Genomic DNA, 20,448 nt, shown 5'->3' on the forward strand with positions numbered 1-20,448 from the left:
AAAACCAGACAAAGGAAAAAGAACACACAGTGCCTTGTCCTGTGTGTTTTCTTATCCGTGCATTTTGCACTGTTTTTCAGCATGTTTCTGCCTTGATTTTTCTGTTAGTTTTAAATGTTAGTAGTTGGTTACTTTGATCCCAGTTGGAAGCATGGAATTGGTTAACCGTGCTAAATGCATAGAATTGAAAAAAAAAAAAATCATGCTACCTAAATCATTTAAAATGCTTTTTTTTTCTAATGATTTCTTTCTCTTTTTTTTACAGCCATCCCATGAGTAGAGTCCCTGTTGTTTGAATTTTTTGTGTCAATTTGTAATATGCATATGTTACCTTTAATTTCTATTCATGCATACATTTTAGCCCCAGCTAGTGGTTTCTTTTATTTAATTTATGTACACATTAGTCAAGGTATTTTTAGAAGATTTAAAATTTATGTTCTTTTTCTAGTCATTTTTGGTTTATTGCCTCCGTTATTTATTTATATGTCCTAGCCCAAGATCGGGTGTAATTTGAGATATATTTAGAATTTTATTTTAAGCTACTTGCTTTATGTTGCTGGGAGTTTTAATATTTTACATTTTTATTTTTATGCAGATCAGCCTTGTAATTTAGTGTGTTCTTTACAATTTTGTAGATCTAATAGCTTGTAAGAAACAGAAGAATTCTCTGGTACTTGTAATGTTGGTTTCGTTTTTGAAATAAATTTATTCCAATAACTTCTTGTTTTCTTCCGGAGTCCTGCTTCTAGGATTTCAAAATGCTGATTCATTAATGGCCTGTAATGCACATCCATTTACTCATATCAGGCACCAGCTCAAAAAATGACTTCATGACAACCATAAATGCAGTTTCCTGGCAGCGCTTGTCAATGTATTTTCGGATAACATTGTTCAGTAATGTCCAAGTAACACATGCAGTAATATCTGGCCAGTGCCAGCATATTGTAAAAATGTTTACTGAAAGTTAACAGAATAAAAGCACTGAGGAAAAACAGATGACCGCTCTTTCATTTAGTTACGACGCTCGTTTTTTGGAAGCAAAGACTCGCGCACAGGTCAAGGTTAACTGCAAAAGGAAGGCTTGATCAAAGGAACTTTAGGGAGATAGCCTTCGGTATCTAGTTGATCTCGACCTGTATGCGACTCTTTGCTCCTCAAAAAATAAACGTTGTTGCGAAATGAAAGAGTGGTTGTTTGTGTATGTTCTTCACATTTTTATTCCTTCACTCTTAAGTAAGCCGTAATGTCAGTGCAACATCTTGGTGTAACATTACTGGATGGTAGAATTCGTGGCCATTAACAACAACTAGCAACATTAACGACGACGTCCGAGTAACATCACTGATCTAGCATCCAGGTAACATAGAGAGCTATGTTACTGCAACATTTTGATGTGACGTTACTGGAAGGTAGAACTGGTGGCCATTAGCAACGTTTGGCAACGTTATCTAACAACGTTCCAGTAACATTATTTGGGTAACGTCCAGGTAACGTATGCAGTTACGTTACTGTAACATTGTGGTGTAACGTTACTGGAGTGTAGAATCCGCGGTCGTTAGCAGCGTTCGGCAACGTTACCTGACAACATTCCAGTAACGTTGTAGCTACATTTTGTGCTACTTGGGCTGGTACCTCGTAGAATTCCAGCTCCCACTTCAAGTAAGTACCATCCTTTAGAACTGGCAATTAATAGTTTCGAACCGCAGAAAGGCAAGCAGATCGCGAAAATCGGTCTCAAACGTGCCACGAATGTAATGTCGTATACAAGAAGCCAACAATCAAGCATTTGAAAGCTACAAGAAAGCGGTAGCGAAATATTTACTACGCAATGAACCCGGACTGAAACGCGGATGTCAAGGGTCAGCAAACACCGAGAACATTTAAGACAAGAAAGGTTTTCTCTTGTTTTCTTGATCGAGATGGGTTCTCGGATGTTCACGACATCTTATCTGTTGAAGAACGGGTCGCAGAGGCTTCTCGTGAAGACATCGTTCACTATGTGCCGGTGCATTCGGACAGCCTGCCGCATCCAGCTCCTCAAAGCAACGCCGCCAACGCAGCCCCCCCCCCCCCCCCTCCTGCTTGCCAGTTCTCTCCGCGTGGTGGCGCGAGCGTAGATAAACATGGCGGCGCCCTGGAATTGGAGCGGACACTGGTCTATATGTTGCAATTTCCTTTTGAGCGGCATATTTTTACGTTTAAAGAATAACCCATGTGATGAGAGTTATTATTCTTTACAAAAGGTTTTCAAGATGGGCGCTTCCGTTTGGATTCATACAAACAAAAGCTTCGCCATTCTTTCATGGCCGCCGAAGTCTCTGCTCCCGCCTGTCTCGCCTACCTCGACTAATCGTTTCGCTGAAGTGATCAGTGTTTCGTCGTTTCGTGCTGACCCAGGTGCTTGAGTGAGACTTCTTGAAGTGAAGTAGTGTGTGTTTAGCAGCTGTCGCAGGTGTTAGTGATAGGAAGCGACGCGGGGTTTTGGCTTTCATAGCGCGGTTCTTTCGTTTTCCTCTTTGCTTGCTTAGCGTGCTTTTTTTTTTTCTTTTTTGTTTTGCTTGTTTGCGCGTGCAAATGCTGACTTTTCGGAGATGTCAGATGCGTGATCCCGACAGTGAGCCTTCCAGCAGCCATGTCGCCCCGGAAGGAATGCTATTTGGCTGGAGGCAATCGGGCGTTCGCGTAGCGACCAACGTGTCTAGTTACGTTCTCGTCATATCGCTCTGGAGGCCGTCGAGATTCGCCCCATGTGCACCTAACGTCCGCGACTAGACAGAAAATAAAAAAGCACTATGTCCACTACGTAAAAATGGTGTCAGTTCATGCATCTGTAGGCAGGTACGAAATCGTGCCTAAATTTATTCACACCGCACGATGCAACACGTCGCTGTGCAAACGCAGTCCAACACGAAGCATAAAAACGGCAGATTTAGGACAACAATTCGGAGTCCATTGTTCAATTAAAACGACGTAATTTTGTTGAAAACGCCCGCAGCTTTTTACTCACGGTATGCGTCGGGAAACTTCCACATTTTGAAACAGAACGAGGCAGATTTACTTTTAAAAACGCTCGCTGCGTCCTCCCGGACCAGTTTAACTGGATCAGCTGACGACGACGGGACTTAACTGGTTGAACGTCAACCCCACAACAACCAATTTGCGCTCCGTGTTAGCACCGCATTACACACACCACGAACGTTTCAGCTCTGTCGCATCGCCGTGTTGCACCAAACAGAACGAGATCGCCGAAACCAACGCAGCGATGTCGTGAACCTTGGCTTGTGGTTGCGCACTCGTGAATTCTGTGACTCCCTTCGGTTTCAAAGCGCGCACGACGATTACGAACGATACTTTCCGTCTTCCGGGAGCATCACAGGGGCACTTCTCCGGTCACGTCTTCGCTACATGTGCTCGCAAACCGCGTCAAACCAAAACAATACCGCGGCCTGGCGTAGTTGCCAGATCTTGCCGGAAGTCGAGACGCTGCGTCGTTCAACTCCGCAACGCTAGGAGAGTGAGGGGCGGGGCGTACTCCTCTTCCGCGGGGGTCGGAAGAGCGGGAGTTTCAAATGTGGAGAGGTTCTGACTCTACTCAATTACGTCCTGTGGCGTAAATATTGATAAAAAAAATCATTTTTTTTGCGGAACATTTGTTTTGTGACATGCTTGTCCCAACTAGGCTGTTTAAAAAAAAACTTTTTTTTCTTTGCAGTTACCCTTTAAGAGTGGAATTACCCTTTAAGAGTGGAACGCGATAGCGAAACATATAAACCTCTAATGTGGCGATGCAGGCGAGTTGGTTATGCATGTTGAAAGTAGTGAAAGCGCACAATAAAGACGAATACGAAGACGGAGAGGCAAACAGGACGAGCGCTGACTATCAACTGAATTTTTTATTGGAAAATATAGAAACAGCAATATAAAACCAGCAAAAGCCACAAATACTATAAATGTGACTAGTCATCAATGACTCGGCCACCACACGTGTCAATAATTGGAATGTGCGGTGGGCGTGGTCTATAAAATTCCATTGGGCTGCGGCAAGGTTTACATAGGCCAGAACTGAAGGTGCTTGAATGAACGGTTGCGTGAACATACTTTATCACTGCGTTCAACAACAGGAGCCCATTTACACATACATTGCAGAGATTGCCGCTGCATTTTCAACTTTCAAGGCACTACAATCGTTGGGAGAGGTAAAGAAAAGGTGGCGAGGGAGGTACTGGAGGCTTACATGATAAAGAAGGAATGTCCTGATAAGTGTATCAGTCAGCCCTCACTTCTCCTTCACAAGAAGGAAGTGGACTTTATTGACACGTCCGGTGGCCGAGTCATTGATGACTAGTCATATTTGTAGTATTTGTGGCTTTTGCTGGTTTTATTTTGCTGTTTCTATTTTTTCCAATAAAAAATTCAGTTGATAGTCAGCGCTCGTCCTGTTTGCCTCTCCGTCTTCGTATTCGTCTTTATTGTGCGCTTTCACTACTTTCAATATAAGCCTCTGCTCGTTTTTAAGCCGTGCAAGCGTGTCTCCGTGACCTCATCGGTAGTGCGCCAGGTTCGCAACGGAAAAGCTGCAGGTTCGAATCCCAACTCCGCCTACAATTCTTCAAACGTTTTCTTTAAGGCAAATGAATTATTTTACAAAGTGATATCCTTTGGGACGTGCTCGGCGACTTTCAACTCGTATTACACGTCATGTTTTAATCGCTTTCACTCCACACGTGATGTCACGTTTCACGTGAGCGTTGTTTGAAATACCCGCGCAAGCTCATGCGACTGTAACGTCATAACGCCATCACCTACCAATCGGGCTTTTTCCTTCCCACCGACGGCGATGCCGGATGTTCTCCGACACGAGCTCCTCGACGCTATCGCTTTAACAAATTCGGACAATAAAAAAAGCCGATAAGCAAAAAAAAAAAAAAAAAAAGACTTCCGCAAGTTTCATTATATTGTTAAAGACAATACAAAATGTATCTAGCACAAACCACACACACTTGTTTTTATTTCTTAAACTTTATACTGCAAGAAAATATTCCGAAACGCGTCTTTGACACATCGTAACGCAAACAGAGGCACGCTAATCAAAGGGCAACGTAGATAACGCGTAGGGATCGAGTGATGACGAGCAGCCACGCGCGCAGTCATCGCTCGAGGTCGGGGGAAACAAAGGCACATGGGCACAGCGACCCCGGAAGTGCATTTTACAGGGGGGGAAGGGGGGGGGGGGGGTGAGGGGGGGAGGGAGCTAGGGTTCAAAATAAGGGGGCGGGGGGGGGGGGCGTGGAGTGAAAAAATATTTCAGATTGAAAAAAACAATTATTACCACGGTTTTACTTCTTAAAGAACGTTTATTATCCCTACCTACCGTGTGTCCATACATTAATCCAAAATTCGTGTCACGAAGCAATGGGATGTTGACACAATCTGATCTAATATTTATAGCAATACGGTGGCATCATTCTACGGTGTCGATGCAAAAATGCACTGGAAAATCGGGCGCTTGCACGTAGAAAGCTCGCATTTTTTTAACCGTGGACGCTTTCCTGTGAAATTCCTGTTTTCGTGGACACATTCCTGTCAAAAGTTATAACAATGCATTATAAACATTGAATGGCGATGCCCTTTTTTATTTCGGCATGTTTCCTGTTTTTATGGTAGTCTTTGAAGAAAGGCTAAAAGAGTATGGGTGTATAATAGGGCCTGAACATAGCAGGCTGGCTCGCCAAGCACCAAATAATGTTTCGAAAACCAGACACAGAAATACAGGCGAGAATGCGTCGATTTTTTGATGTCTCCGACGACCACCATGACAGTGGCGCTTCAACACAGACTGGAGTGCGAGCTCTCCTCTGACAACCTGTGCCGCCTGCTAATGCCTCCTCTTGCCTTGAGAGATGGGCTTCTTCATTCTCTCAACTTGCTACATCTGTAGGCAGTCCCTCCTTCAAGAAGGGCTTTCTTCTCGCGCAGACTGTACGCCCCCCTCGCGCTTCGGCTCTCCCCATGGAAGTCGCCAGACTGGTTTTGTTAAAAGCGCTGGGGTGAAAAGATTGCTCAATAATATGGAGGAAATGGGGAGATTACCGAGTAGAGAGGGGCTTACTGGTTCCATAAGTCGAGGAAAGGAACGGGAGGTGCGTGCACCCGGTCACGCATTTATTTGGCAAAAACTTGTGGAGCAAGTCAACAGGCCAGTTTCGGCCCTTTGATTGGTTTCAGCACTACGGAGCAGAGTGTGTGTGTGTGTGGGGGGGGGGGGGGGGGGTGCATGCGTAAGTACACACACTTTAGTAACTCGCGCGCTGTTACTGGCTGCCAGATTTGATTACCCAGTAGGTTAAAAAAATCTGCGAGTCGGCTAAAGCCTAGCTGGTTAATCACTCAAACGTCCCGCCCTTTTCAAATGTTTCAGCCGTTTCTACCGATCCGTGTCGCAGGCTTCCCACTGCCCATCGTGCCGGTGCTGATGTTCCTGTACTTCGCCTCGCACGTCTCCTTGGACGTCATGGACTGGGAGAGAGTCCCCCGGGAAGCGTCGCATTCACGGCCACTTCCGTCTTCGTAACGGCTGTGTACTCGACGAACGCTGCAATAAACCGCCCGTCAGGAATGACTGGCATAGAACAAGGGGCTGTTAACAATCAAGTCAACGTTTCACTACACCAGCTGCGAGCATTGCGCGTGCGCAAAAACAAGACTCGCGTGAAATGAAACATCTACGCATGCGCAGTAGAGAGCCTGCAGTACAGAGTCCAACTGTTCAATCAGAAATACCCGATTGCAATACGAGCTGCAAGGAGGTGCCGAGAGCGTTGATCGTCTGGAAACGCTTCCGCAGTTCCGCTCGCTTTCCTCCTCACCACGAACAAATGCAGCGCATGCGACCTCGGAATCCATTTCCGCAGGAGGAGTCCGCCATTACATTGCAAACGCTCCCCACACAGTAAATATTTTAACACCCAAAATCGTGTTAAAAGGTTTTTTTTTTTTCTTTAACCAACACCCTTCCTACACCCTTTTTACACGATTTTGAGTCGGAGTTAATCAGGTCGAAGAAACCCTTGTCTACGAGAGGAACCGGTAAGGACATCGTGACATCGATTGATCGTCATCGCGGTATAGCAGCATGTGCCCCAAATCGAGGAGCTATGAAATGAGTCGGAAAAAAAGAAATGTCGCCTGCAGTACCAAGCTCGAACTTTTATCTAATATGTGCTTTATATGTGGATTTGATACTTTGTGCAATACCAAGACGTAGCTCAAATGGCTTGGAATTATGTAGCGATGGATCGATCCGGCGTCCGGTCAAAACTTCAGGACATCAACGAGAACGTGCAAGAATGCGCGTCACATTAATCTTACACAAATCCGCCTTCCCCTCTGTTCGGTCAATATCATTGTCATCGACGCCGTTCTTCTTCACGCCAGAGGTGAGGCAATTTATTCCTACCGGTTTTTGCCTGAAAACCCAGCGCAAATGACGATAAGCAGTGCTCTATGCTTCCATCCCCGGTCAAGTGGTTAACGGACGTCCACACTTTTCATTCACACGGTGTGAGACGGGCGTAATGTTGATACTGTCGATTACACCCATGATTTTATAACCGCTCATGTTTATTGCTTTGATGAAACGCTTGCTGATGTACGGCGGTACCAACATCGAATATAATTAATCGCCACACAAAGGCGCGTATAATTAGGAAGTGCAAGAGAATGTTTTTTGAAACTCCGATCGAACTCTCCGTCCGAGAGGAGCCGAAAATTACGTGTCGCGCGTACATCAGTTTTATCAGTTCAACTTCCGATTTAAAATATCACCTCCGCTCGCAAAAGGTGACCGAAGAGGTGTAAATATACAGCCGAGGCAACACACCGTATGTCGCCGATATTGGATCTAGTCGAAAAGATTGTGCCCACACCATTCAACGAATGGGATGAGTCGCGCCAACAATATCCTGACATAACGTACACGATGCCGTTTTTAGTTGAGTGTTGAGAGTATCCTGCGTGAATCGGCTATGCCGGAGAGGTATTTCTATTTCTTTGCCGCCTAAAATACGACGTTAAAAATAAAAAAAGATTAGCCAAAACGGAATCTGCTTGCTTTTAGCCCGAGAAGTCTTTCTCGGGCAAAAAGCGAGCAAATTCCGTTTTGCTTAATCTTTTTATTCATTTTCTTTTTAACCGCGCTGAAGCTTGGAACAAACAGTGGCGCCTTTTTTTGGGTAGCACAAACTCACCTGACTGAACCAATAAATACACTTCCAAACACATGAAGAAAAAGAAAGGAAAGGAAAAGAAGGAATTCAAACGCATAAACAAGACGACGACCAACGAGTTCTACCCAGAAAGCATAAGCCACTCCCCGGCTCCACACTTTACGAAATGAAACCGCCACTCGAACAACAACTTCAAGGTCCCACATACAAGGCGACCCTCCCTGTGCAGCCCAGGAGGCAGCAGAGGGAGATTAGCAGCTTTGTCCATCCCCCTTTGACCTCTTCTTCTGATAAGCCTCCCCACTTTCTTTTGTGTCCGTGTGGCTGTGAGTGCGAAGGCCGCTTCTAACGAGTCAGAGGTGTGGAGCGAAACACGTGACCGCTCTCCGTAGGACAAAAACGCTTGGACGAACATTTGTCACGCGACTCGCTCTGACGCGCTGATGGCTTACTGGGGTCATAGCCTTCGCCGTTTGCCAGTTTATGGTGAGTTGTAGGGATCACGTAAATCCGGTTTCCAAAAAGCGTCCGTCAGTGTTCTCTTTTTCGTGCAAGCAGGTTCTGATGAGTTCCATTTCGCGACCGTGGTTTTTCGTCATGAACGGCCGGAATACATCTATGCCAACTTTTTCATCTATTGGCCATTTATGTCGTCGGAGTCTACGGAATTATTGTGCTATGTTTGTTGGACGAGTTTCGACAAAGAGCTGCTCATCGGCAGACGCGAGACTTCCGTTGAATGTGATCGACCGCCTTCATCCTCGACATAGTGTTTGCGTTGTTTCGTGCTGCCCGAATCGGATTGTGCATCTATCACGACAGAGCTGCTCATCGGTGACCGCGAGGCTTCCGTTGAATGTAAGCGACAGCCTTCATCCCCGGCATTGTGTTTGCGAATTGTTCTGTGCAGCCCGTATCGGATTATGCATCTATCACGGATTACATGAGATCGCTCTCTTATTTCTAAGTACTTTGCAAGCATACCTAAAAACATGAACTGCCGCTTGCGTCCCAATTAACTTCCGGTCGTTTCGTCTTTCCAAGCCTGTCGAGTTTTGCTTACGTCACCAGTGCTAGAAAGAATAAATGTCGCAAGCAGGGTTCTCCCCAGGAATTTCTGAGAGGTGGACACTACCAGGGGGGGGGGGGGGGGGTTAGAAATTAACACCCCTGTTTAGGGTGTTAGACATTAATCACACCCCTTTTTAGGGTGTTAGAAATCACACCCATGACTAAGGGTGTTAGAAAAATCACACCTTTATTCTACGGTGTGAGAATCACACCCCTGTTTTAGGGTGTCCGAAAATCACACCCCTTTCTTAAGGTGCTAAGACTTACACCCATTTCCTAGGGTGTTGTTACACGAATAAGAGTGCTCCCCATAGGACAAGCCATTTACACCAATAAGGGTGTTAACATTTTAAGTGTGCATGGTGTGAGGTAAACACTCTGATCTAGGCTCTAGTGCGCAGTGACGACAGCAGCGCCACCGCAGCAGTGCGACGTCAGAGCAGTGTTGCCATTTTAGCCATTTTGTCGCTAGATTTAGCGATTTTCTATACATTTAGCGACTGATGTTTCTTTTTTTTTTTTAATTTAGCGGCTAGCGACTTTGGTGTTCAACCGTAATCTTGTTGTTTTGAACAATTTTAAAGATGCTTGCGGGCTAAACCTTTTTGCTCCTCTAGCTGAGTTTGCTTTGGATATATGCTCAATTTAGCGGCGCGCTTAAAAAATGTCAACACTGTCAACACTGCAGACCATCTTTCCCGCGCCCACGTACCCACGTGCTCTCCGCCAAGCGTTGAGAAAATAGTCGAACTGTTTAGGGAGGTGTCAGGTGGATTTTACCTGGGAATCGCCTGTGAATAACTGCATTCAGTTTCTAGACATTTTGATCCTTTTTTCTGAAGAACATGGCTGCCGGCAGTATTGTCCGCGCACCAAGAAAAGCCTGGTTTTGTTTGAAAGTGCTCACTCTAAACTGGTAAGGAGGGGTATAGCCTTGACATGTCAAGTGCAGCTCTTGAAAAAAGTTGCAATCACCAGATGAAAATCAGCCTTGAACGACAATCAAAAGGGTTGAGAGAAATTACAAATATTATTACAAATAAAAAACGTTCTAGTTGTTTTTTAGTGTAAGTTTAACTTCTCAAAATACCTGAGATATGATTATATGAGGTTCACTTACTTTAAAAGGGTTTAATAAGCCTTTGGAATTCAGCGAATATTTTAGCGACTTCCTGGTGAATTTAACGACTGTTTAGTGACTTCCTAATCTCAATTTACCGACGCGCGCAAAAAAAAAAGATGGCAACACTGCGTCAGTGTCGTTGCGGTGGTGCTAATGAGGGCACGGTGCATGGCGCAAGCGTTTCACCTTATGCAAATCTCGTTTCCGCGCACGAGCAGTGCTAACACCCGATGCGGGCAAACACGCACTGCTTTGTAAACAGTGTTGGAGGGCGTATATATACCCTTTTCTTCTGTGTCATGCATAGTTTTCGCAGGAGCAATGTGGCCTGCGCTTCCCAGAACGCTTTATTTATGGGAGCGTAATGCACGCAGACCAAGCACTATCCTTGGTGGCAGACATTCCCCAAGGACAGCTCAAAGCCTAACGCAACCTCACAGTTGTTTTCAAATAAACTGCAACCAATTATTAGGGCAGTCAATCTCAGTAAAAAATCCACTCCATAGCAATCACTGATTGTAAAACGAAACGAGGCCTGACAACTTGGGTTTCTCTCTGGTTTTGTGACCGAGTCACGTGGCAGTCTTTGCTCAGTACATTAGATTATGACTGGGACAATATATGCCACGTCCGTTGCTGTATAGGCTTCTCAACGCACATCATGGTAACATACTTTTTCCCAAGTGCGCGCCATTGCCTGTCTGCCTAGGCTTTGGCACATACTTTGAGTCTGTATTGAACACAAGTCCTGCGTCAGTGTTGGGCGAGGGCTCATTTCCAATCTTGCTCTTCGTGCGCAAAATTTGGCGATCATCAATGTTGCTTCAGATTTTCGAAAATAGTCCAATAAGGTGCCTGGAGCGTATACTAAAATTGTGTAACTTACATTTAGAAGAAAATAATTAGTAATATATATTCTTTCCCAGCCGACACGGAATAAGACTTGTAATTTTATAGCTCGTCAACATAGCTATTCCATGAAACATCTGTGAACTAAACACCAAAAAATGTTTGCTCTACGACTTGTTCTAGTTTCATGTTCTCAAAATTTAAGTTCATGCAATCATGGTCTCGTTCATTAGCTGGTTTAAACAAAATTAAAGACGTTTACGAATCTCTCTAATGCAAAATTGCAGCGCAGCTCTTGACGAAGAGTCGGGGAGGGTAAGGAGGAGAGGTTATGCCCCTCCTCCTGCTCCGTACCCTCTCCTCCTCCACCTTCATACCCTCCCCTCCTCCCAGTTTCCCCGCTAAATTTAGCTGAAAAATTGACGCCACGTGACCCCAACACCAATTCAATTCAATTCCCGCAAAGATTAGCGGGAATTAAATTGGTGTTGAGGTCACGTGACGTCAATTTTCGCGCCATATTTAGCGAGGTTACGCCCACGCCGCAAGGGCGTGTCGTTCGCCCGGAAGAACACGTGGACTTGTTCTTCGTAGAGTGGCCAGGCGGACCCATCTCCTTCGAACGGCTCGAGCCTCCCGTAGAGCGGAATGGCGACAGGAGGGGGGGCGGTGTTCCGACTCTCTCGGCGGCGTGGGCCGAACCGTGCACGTTGGTGGCCTCCAGTGCCACGGTTCCTCGTCGCCAGTGTCACAATCCTTCTAGAACGTTGACGAACGGGGCCGAAGCACCCGCCGAGAAGAGATGACTCGCAGCCTGGTTATGAGGGTAAACGATGACTGACCGAGGCGGCGTGCGCTCCACGGCGTTTATTCGGCGCGGTGACCAATGTTGCCCGCCGAGCCTGGAGGCCACAGACGGGTGGACTGGAGGGGGCGCTACATACTGGTCGCAATCTTCTATGCTCCCTGTTGGAAAATCTCAATTATGAAAAGACGATGGAAAAAGCCTCATACAAGCGTAACCGTAATATGGGACATCCTATACCAGCGAAAAGGCGGCTCCAGTATAATGGATTAAGGCGGAAAGATACAGCCGGACAGAACCACACAAGCGTGTTGTATTATGGGACATCCTATACCAGCGTAGTAGATCGTGGCAGAACCATGGAGGCGGAGGGAACTATAGACAGTTTTACTGAAAGAGGGCGAGAGAGAAAAGGGGAAAGGGCTACCGGCGCTTTCCCCCTTTCTGATTGCGTAGAAAGAGTGAAAGTCCCGGATGAGAGGCTTCGCCGGTGTTGGGTGTCTGCTGTGCGCGAACTTCGTTCGCGCTTTCTTTTCTGTTTTAAGCTCGCAAACTTAATTAAAGCCAGGGGCTTCGACGGCAACAGTCGCCCGGTCATCGGGACACCATTGCTGGGTCATAGGGTGCACGAATAAAAACAGAAAGCATAGAATACTGTCCGAGGACATATGTAGCTTGCGAGGAATCCAGCAAGGCGAGAGCGGCTGCAATGTCTTTGAACTCCATCGCTTTCCACATCACCCCTGTCTCCGGGGGCAGTGGATTGCTTGCGTCCGTAAACCGAAAATGTGTTTCCTCAACGCCATCCTCTCGACTTCGCTCGGAACATTTCGTGAATGGAGCGCGCACCGAACGCTGTACCGCCGATGAACATGGGGTACGCTCGCAATGTGCGTGCGAGTTTTCTCATGATAACTGCTGTTTCAGCTTGTAAAATTTCGTAACTGAATTTATCTTAATAGTGATAATTTGTAGTGGTGACTGAATCGATCTTATAATCTACAACACTTAGTTAAAGACTTTTATTTCCGCCGCCGGGTAAGGCTGGAAATTGTTGAAAACGTAGTTCTATTTTTTTTTTTATTATTATTATTTTTTTTAATTGCGATCTCCTGCGCGATACCAGAGAGCCGGCAAAAGCGCTCCTTAGAGTGCCGCTGGTGGGTTGTTTCCGTTGACTAAGGCGCTTTGAGGCGCTTGATAGTCGCTGCAGGGAACGACTCATGTGTTGCGATCTGCGTTTTCGAGCCCAGTGTGCACGTTTCTCTGTTTGAGTCATGGCATCCGCCAGTGTGGCGACGGGGGGAACAGCGGCAGCGAACGTGCCAGCTATAGAAATTGGAGGTGAGTACTCAAAATATTGCATCAAATAGTAATATAATTCGTGGCTGCTTCGAGGCTTTCTGCGGTTCGATAAAAGTACATCTAGAGCGTCTTCGTCGTTCATTCACAAGGAAATATAAGAACAGGGACACGAAGATATAAAGAGCACAGCAAGACGTTATATAGCAGCTCCGGGCGTTTACAAAGTTAACTGAGGTTCCCGTTTCGTGTATCGCTTGCTGATTACAACTAAAAGCGGCTACGTTTAAATAGGCCCATTGCTGGCAAAAATGTATAAATGGTTCACCATTTCCAGTCATGCGGAAAGCAATGGAGCTTAAAAACATTCCAGCCGTACTTGCCTTCCCGGATTCCATGCAAGCTACATAGGTCCTCGGACAGTACTCGACGCTTTCTGTCGTTATTTGTGCACCCTATCACCCAGCAATGGTGTCCCGATGACCGGGGGACTGTCGCCATCAAAGACCATGGCTCTAATTTAGTTTGGGAGTTTGAAACGTAGAAGAAAGCGCGAACGAAGTTGGGGCACTGCGGACGCCCAACACCGGCCAAGCTTCTCATCCGGGACTTCCACTCTTTCTACACAATCAGAAAGGAGGAAAGCGCCGGTAGCCCTTTCCCCTTTTCTCTCTCGCTCTCAAAATGGCGCTACCCACGATAAAACGGTCCATAGACCTTTTCCGCGTACCCTCAACCCAGCGCGCCCGCACCCTCGACCCAGACACCATTCAGATTATCACGGGCGCACAGTGTTTGCAACAGCGGAGGGTATGGGCGAGTAGGCCTAGTGGGTGTATTTACCTGTGTATCACGGTACGTTTAGAAGTTGCAATGTCAGGAGTGAGTTGATTCTGAAGGTTTATTCTGTGCCAAATCAACATGTCGGAGAATCTCCGGTCGTCCGGATACCACTGCGTTGTCTTCGGGTGTTCTAACAATTTCACGAAGCGAAAACAGAATCGCGGAAAGTGGTGCGACGAGCACGAGAAGCTGCAGCGCGAGTGCGGATGCAATGTATTTGTACTTCACGCGTTCCCGACTGAACCCGATCTGCGACGCAAGTGGACTGCGAGCATCAATCGCGAGGGCTTTGTGCCAAACTCGTCATCTAGAGTGTGTTTGGACCACTTCATCGACGGCAAGCGAACCGAATGCAACCCAGTGCCCATGCTTCGGTTAGGTTACCACCGCAAGGTATGTCATCGTTTTATAGCATGTGCTATTCTTTTAAATGTATTCTGAGCGTCTCTGCTTGTGAGGGGCAATCATTTCAACAGCAGATTGAGAGGTCATTGTTAATTTGTGGTTGAGGTGACCACCGGCGGGTGAGGCGAGCGTAGGGGGACAAGCGGGAGCGACGGCCGAGGCGACCGCTGGCATTAGTTTTCGCCTTCCCCTGATTGCTAGCCTGGCTCGCAGAAACCGAACCCTTAGTGGTTCCGATGAGGCTTGCCTCACGCTCGAGCCTGAGATTTTATTTAATTTCTTCTGTGAGAAGCAAAGCCAGGGCAGACCATCTGTTTGGGAGCGTGGCTTGTCGGTATGATCCACGGGCCACGAGCGCAGCACCGCTTACGGCTGGCTTCCCATTCTCTGCGGCGATTGCTTCGCCGTCCCACCCAGCTTTGCACTCTAGAAGATGTTGCTAGCCGTACTACAGTCCAGCGACATGAGTAACCACCAAATCAAAAACACCCAGCGAAAAAAAAGTGTCGGCGAAACGTGTCTACTGCGTGCGGTTCGTCCAACGAGTTTCACTGAAACGTCAAAACGTTGACGAAATTAACATGCGACGATGAAGCGTGTCTCTGTGAAGCTATGCGAACTCCCTAATCATATTTTTTGTCACATATTCTGATTCGTCTTTAATCACGCCGGTGAAATTTTCTGCGAGTTTCTCGTAGGACGAAGGCGGCTTGACAGAGTCTATGTGCCACCGCTCAAGATGCAGGTACCAGTTGTGAAGAGCGGCAAACACCACCAGGCGGTGCTCCATTCTTTTGACGTCCCAGAGAACTTCCGGTTCATAAAAAGAATGAACAAAGCCCACCTTAATACCGCTGCTTGAAATGTAGATGAAACGTTTAACCACCAATTCTCCAAGTGAACGCCAAGAGAACGCAGAAGCGCGAGATGAGTTGAACGTTTTCGAATATTCTTGTAAACCAAATTCTCTTGTTTAAGGCGTTAGATTGTCCAGCCGAGGGCCCTCATTAAATCTCCAAGTTTGATGTACGTGTAGCATTTGTGCTTTCTAGCACTGGTGACATAAGCAGGCTCGACAGGCTCGCGAGCACGGAACGACCGGAAGTCGCTTGGGACGCAGGAGGCAGCTCATGTTTGTAAACAGCAAAAGGGTCTATACAGGCTTCATTAAAGTCTCTTCTTTCATTGTAGAAACTCAACCAAAACGCCCAACAGCTTTCGTCCTCATGCTTTCAAGGAGGCAAGGTAAGTTGCATAGACATATTCTGAACAAACACAATGTAGTCAAGTTCTTACTTTGGTTGGCATCCTTCTAGGGCAATTTATTTAAACAGTTCGAATTATTTCTGTCCCGAGTATAAACGTTCAAAAGTGCTAAATTACAATCAAAATTGTTGTTACACTGTGTTAGAAACCCCTGGCAAGCATCGCTACAAATGTTGGGCCTCAGTCATCAACTGCTTTGAGAACTACCTGGCTATCCAGCACGGTAAGCCGACATTTGCACTTGCCTCTCAGTTTGCTCTGTATTGGTTGTGCAGTGTTATTGACTGTTCACTTTTCTCTCGGCGCAGCAATCCCTGGCTCGTAGTGCCTCCACAAACATTGGGCCTCAGTCACCTACAGTCACGATTGGGGGCAAAACTGGTAGGCTTCCCAGCATGGTAAGGAAACAGTTGCACTTGTCTGTCGGCTCCCTTTGTGTGGTGCACTGTTGGTGACTGTTTGTTTTTCTCAATGCACATCAGTCCCCAGCACGAAGCCCTTGCGCAACAACTGCTAGGACACAGACGCCAACAGTTGCACTCACTCAGCTAAGCAGAATGGTAAGCAGACTTTTGCATTTGCCTCTCAGCTTGTCCTGCATAGTGCGGTATCAATGACTTCGCTTCTTGACACAACAGTCCCCAGCAAGCACTGCTGCTGCAAATGGGCCACGGACGCCAACAGTCACGGTGGGGGGAAGAACCCCTACGCTATCCAGCACAGTAAGCAGACAGTTGCAATTACTTCTCAGCTCGCCCTGTGTTGCCCAGTGTCTGCGACTGTCCATATCTCCCTCAAAACAGCAGTCCTTGGCATGCACTCCTGCCACAGACAAGCTTTACTCACCAACATTTATGACTGGAGGGGGAGTGTCCAGCACGGTAAACAGACAGTTGCAACTGCTTGCCGGCATGCGCTGCGCTGTCCAGTGTTAATGGCTCTGCTTTTCTTTTGCCACAGCAGCCTACGGAATGCACCCCTGCCCCAAACGGTGGGCCTCAAGTGACAACATTCACGATTTTGGGGGGAACTGGTAGGGTACCCAGCACGGTAAGGCAACAGTTGCGCTCGTTTCTCGGCTCCCTTTGTGTGGTGCACTGTTGATGACTGTTCATTCTTCTCAATGCACATCAGTCCCCAGCACGAAGCCCCTGTGCAACAATTGCTAGGCCACAGACGCCAACAGTTGCGCTCACTCAGCTACGCAGAATGGTAAGCAGACTTTTGCATTTGCCTCTCAGCTTGTCCTGTATAGTGCGGTATCAATGACTTCGCTTCTTGACACAACAGTCCCCAGCAAGCACTGCTGCTGCAAATGGGCCACGGACGCCAACAGTCACGGTGGGGGGAAGAACCCCTACGCTATCCAGCACAGTAAGCAGACAGTCGCAATTACTTCTCAGCTCGCCCTGTGTTGCCCAGTGTCTGCGACTGTCCATATCTCCCTCAAAACAGCAGTCCTTGGCATGCACTCCTGCCACAGACAAGCTTCACTCACCAACATTTATGACTGGAGGGGGAGTGTCCAGCACGGTAAACAGACAGTTGCAATTGCTTGCCGGCATGCGCTGCGCTGTCCAGTGTTAATGGCTCTGCTTTTCTTTTGCCACGGCAGCCTACGGAATGCACCCCTGCCCCAAACGGTGGGCCTCAAGTGACAACATTCACGATTGTGGGGGGAACTGGTAGGGTACCCGGCACGGTAAGGCAACAGTTGCGCTCATTTCTTGGCTCCCTTTGTGTGGTGCACTGTTGATGACTGTTCACTTTTCTTTCTGCACATCAGTTCCCGGTACGCACTCCTGCCACAGGGGTTGGACCTCAATCGACCGTATCTATGATTATGGGGGGAAATTGTAGGCTACCCAGCACAGTAAGGAAACAGTTGCGCTGACTTATTGGCTCCCTCTGCATTGTTCGGTGTTGATAACTCTGCTTTTCTCCCTGCCCAGCAGTCCCCAGCAGGCCCTTCTGCAACAAGCATCGGGCAACATACACCACCTGTTGCAGGAGTCGCTCCGCTACCCAAAGTAGTAAGCAGACTTTTGCACTTGCCTCTCAGCTTGTTCTGTACAGTGCGGTATCAATGACTTTGCTTCTTTCTTGACACAACAGTCCCCAGCAAGCACTGCTGCTGCAAATGGGCCACGGACGCCAACAGTCACGGTGGGGGGAGGAACCTCCACGCTATCCAGCACAGTAAGCAGACAGTCGCGGTTGCTTGTCGATTCACCCTGTGTTGTCCAGTGTCAGCGACTGTTCACATCCCCCTTAAAACAGCGGTCCCTGGCACGGACTTCTGCGACAGACAATGAACTTCAGTCTCATCAGCTGTTTGAATCAGTTAGCACAACTGAATTCAATCTATGTAGAATTTCCCTTCATATGGCGATTTCAGTGATGTGATTGGCCTAAGGCGTTTTGGAGCAGCCAAAACCATGTTTTGGAGCAGCGAAAGTGGCCCAATTCTCCTTAGTCACTCAGTCGACTCGCCCCAATCTCAGTTCCCGTCTTCTTTCTCCTTCACTTTCTTATCGTAGCACTCTCCCCCTCCCACTAAAAAAAGAAACAAAAGCGGTAATCTCTTTTAAAAATACAGTTAATGTGATCTTGATCGTAGTCCGTCTGCAAAAGATGTTCTCATTCTTTACGGAACTTAACTTGGCGCGCTCGTGGGATGTATAGCTTGAGATGTGATACATGCTCAGGAAAGCAGCGGTGTGTGCTGGGAGGTCGTCCATCAGTGAGGTCCTCGAGGTAGGTGGCACGCCCAACCCGTTCCAAGACTCAATAAGGCCCTCGGCCTTATCGAACCCAAGGTCTGTCTCTCGGCAGACCTTGCGGTCTACCAAGAGACAGACCGCAAGGTCCGTTTCGCCAGAACTTTATCTCCAGTTTGAAACTCGTGCACATTATGGATACCGGCCTCTGACATATTGCCAGTCTCTTCCTGACTTCGCCGAATGGCGTCCCGTGCCTGTCTATGAATTTCATCAAGAGAAGCATGTTGAGTGTCCCTGCAATATTGTGTCCCGTTCACCCCAAGCCTTGTCTCAATAGGCAGCGTCACGTCATGACCATATAAGAATCTGAACGGTACTTCCTTCGTGGTTTCTTCCTGTGATGTGTTCAGTGCGAACATGGCGTGTGGGACAAAATTATCCCAATTAATATGCGTGGAGTTTACATAGGCAGACAAGATATCTGTAAGTGTACAGTTGTTCCTCTCAACTAGATTGTTCGTTTGAGGATGGTACACGGATGTCGGAGAAGGTCATATGCCATGTCTCGCCAGACAGTTTCTAAAATGGTGAGACATGAACGGTGTACCATGGTCTGAAATTATTGTGCGTGGCGGGCCTTGTCTGAGAACAATGTAGACATCAATAAACTCTTCTAGGAAATCTGCAGTAGCATTTGGCACCGCTAGGGCCTCTACCCATTTGGTTAAGTAGGCAACTGCGACTATGACATAACGATTTCTGCTCCGAGACTTCGGAAAAGGTCTGAGAAAGTCAATTCCAATTAGCTCAAACTTAGTAGTAGATGTCTCCCGGAACTGGCAGTGCTCGCATGTCTGAACGTCTTGAACGACGTCACTCCTCAGTCACTCAGTCCAGCCTTCCGATTCTCAGTTCCCGTCATCGTCTTTCTCTTACACTTTCTTATCGTAGCAATATATATGTACCCGCTACAGGTAAATAAGAAACAAACTCCACATATTAAAATCCGAAAATGACCAGCTTAGTAGTAAATATAACAGCATTAGCTTGACTAGTAATATAATAAATGGAAGCAGACTCGGACTGATAAAATACGTAACTACTGCCGTAAAACGCAAAATTCTCATGCGAGCGGAGATGGCTGTTCGATCTAAACCATGCCACTCCACTCCGTCGCCAACATGGTTCCCAAAATTGTATGCAAAATGTAACTGTCCAGCATACGACAAAAAACAGTCCAGCGGCACGTGCTTGCAAGGCCGGCAGGCGAGGTATACAAGCTAAACACACGAAAAAACAACCTCAGCGCATCGATGCAAGACACCGTGAGCCAGGGTCAAAAAGTCCTTGGGGCACTGAACTGAAATCGGGACAAACAAGCGCGCTGTGCTGGTTCAGCGTGCAGACATTGCCTTCTTTGCTTTAGCTCACTTCACTAACTTTCTTTCGCGGCAGATTTTTCACGTACCGGGATCCGTCTTGAAAGAAAGCCTACCGAGAGAAACCTAGGTAATCAATACTTTGACACAGCAGTCTTTGAGCTAGAGAGATTTCCGTAGTACCGTATTAAACTTGAACAGGAATGTTGATGAACATGCGGCAGTCCTTACGTTTCAGTTTAGAAAGCAGCATACAGTAAAACCTCGTTATAACAAAGTTGAAGGAGCGGTCGTAATTATTTCGATATAACCATTAGTTTGTTATAGCCAATGTCCATTTCTTCCCACTATTAGCAAGCAAGGGGAATTATGATTGCTTTGTTATATCCATTAGTTTGTTATATCCCGTTTTGTTATAACGAGGTTTTACTGTATTTGCAGCGACGTGGGGACGGCA

The 20,448-nt window shown here is 47.0% G+C and overlaps 1 protein-coding gene and 1 long non-coding RNA gene across 2 annotated transcripts in view; both read left to right on the forward strand.

The window, feature by feature from the left end:
* Window positions 1-6,633, forward strand: part of LOC115325824 (protein-cysteine N-palmitoyltransferase HHAT) — a 102,468-nt gene extending 95,835 nt beyond the window's left edge. The window contains exon 11 of the mRNA XM_029986521.3: window positions 6,444-6,633. Within this exon, the coding sequence (XP_029842381.2) occupies window positions 6,444-6,571 (128 nt within the window). The 3' untranslated portion in view covers window positions 6,572-6,633. The remainder of the gene's footprint in view (window positions 1-6,443) is intronic.
* A 10,218-nt stretch (window positions 6,634-16,851) lies between these two features.
* Window positions 16,852-17,567, forward strand: LOC115312161. The gene is made up of 5 exons (XR_005715933.1): window positions 16,852-16,939; window positions 17,024-17,101; window positions 17,180-17,263; window positions 17,345-17,422; window positions 17,505-17,567. It is a non-coding gene; the product is annotated as an uncharacterized LOC115312161 (long non-coding RNA).
* The last annotated feature ends 2,881 nt before the right edge of the window (window positions 17,568-20,448 follow it).

Source organism: Ixodes scapularis, unplaced genomic scaffold (assembly GCF_016920785.2).
Source record: "Ixodes scapularis isolate PalLabHiFi unplaced genomic scaffold, ASM1692078v2 PGA_scaffold10__122_contigs__length_95168666, whole genome shotgun sequence".
Lineage (NCBI taxonomy): Eukaryota > Metazoa > Arthropoda > Arachnida > Ixodida > Ixodidae > Ixodes > Ixodes scapularis.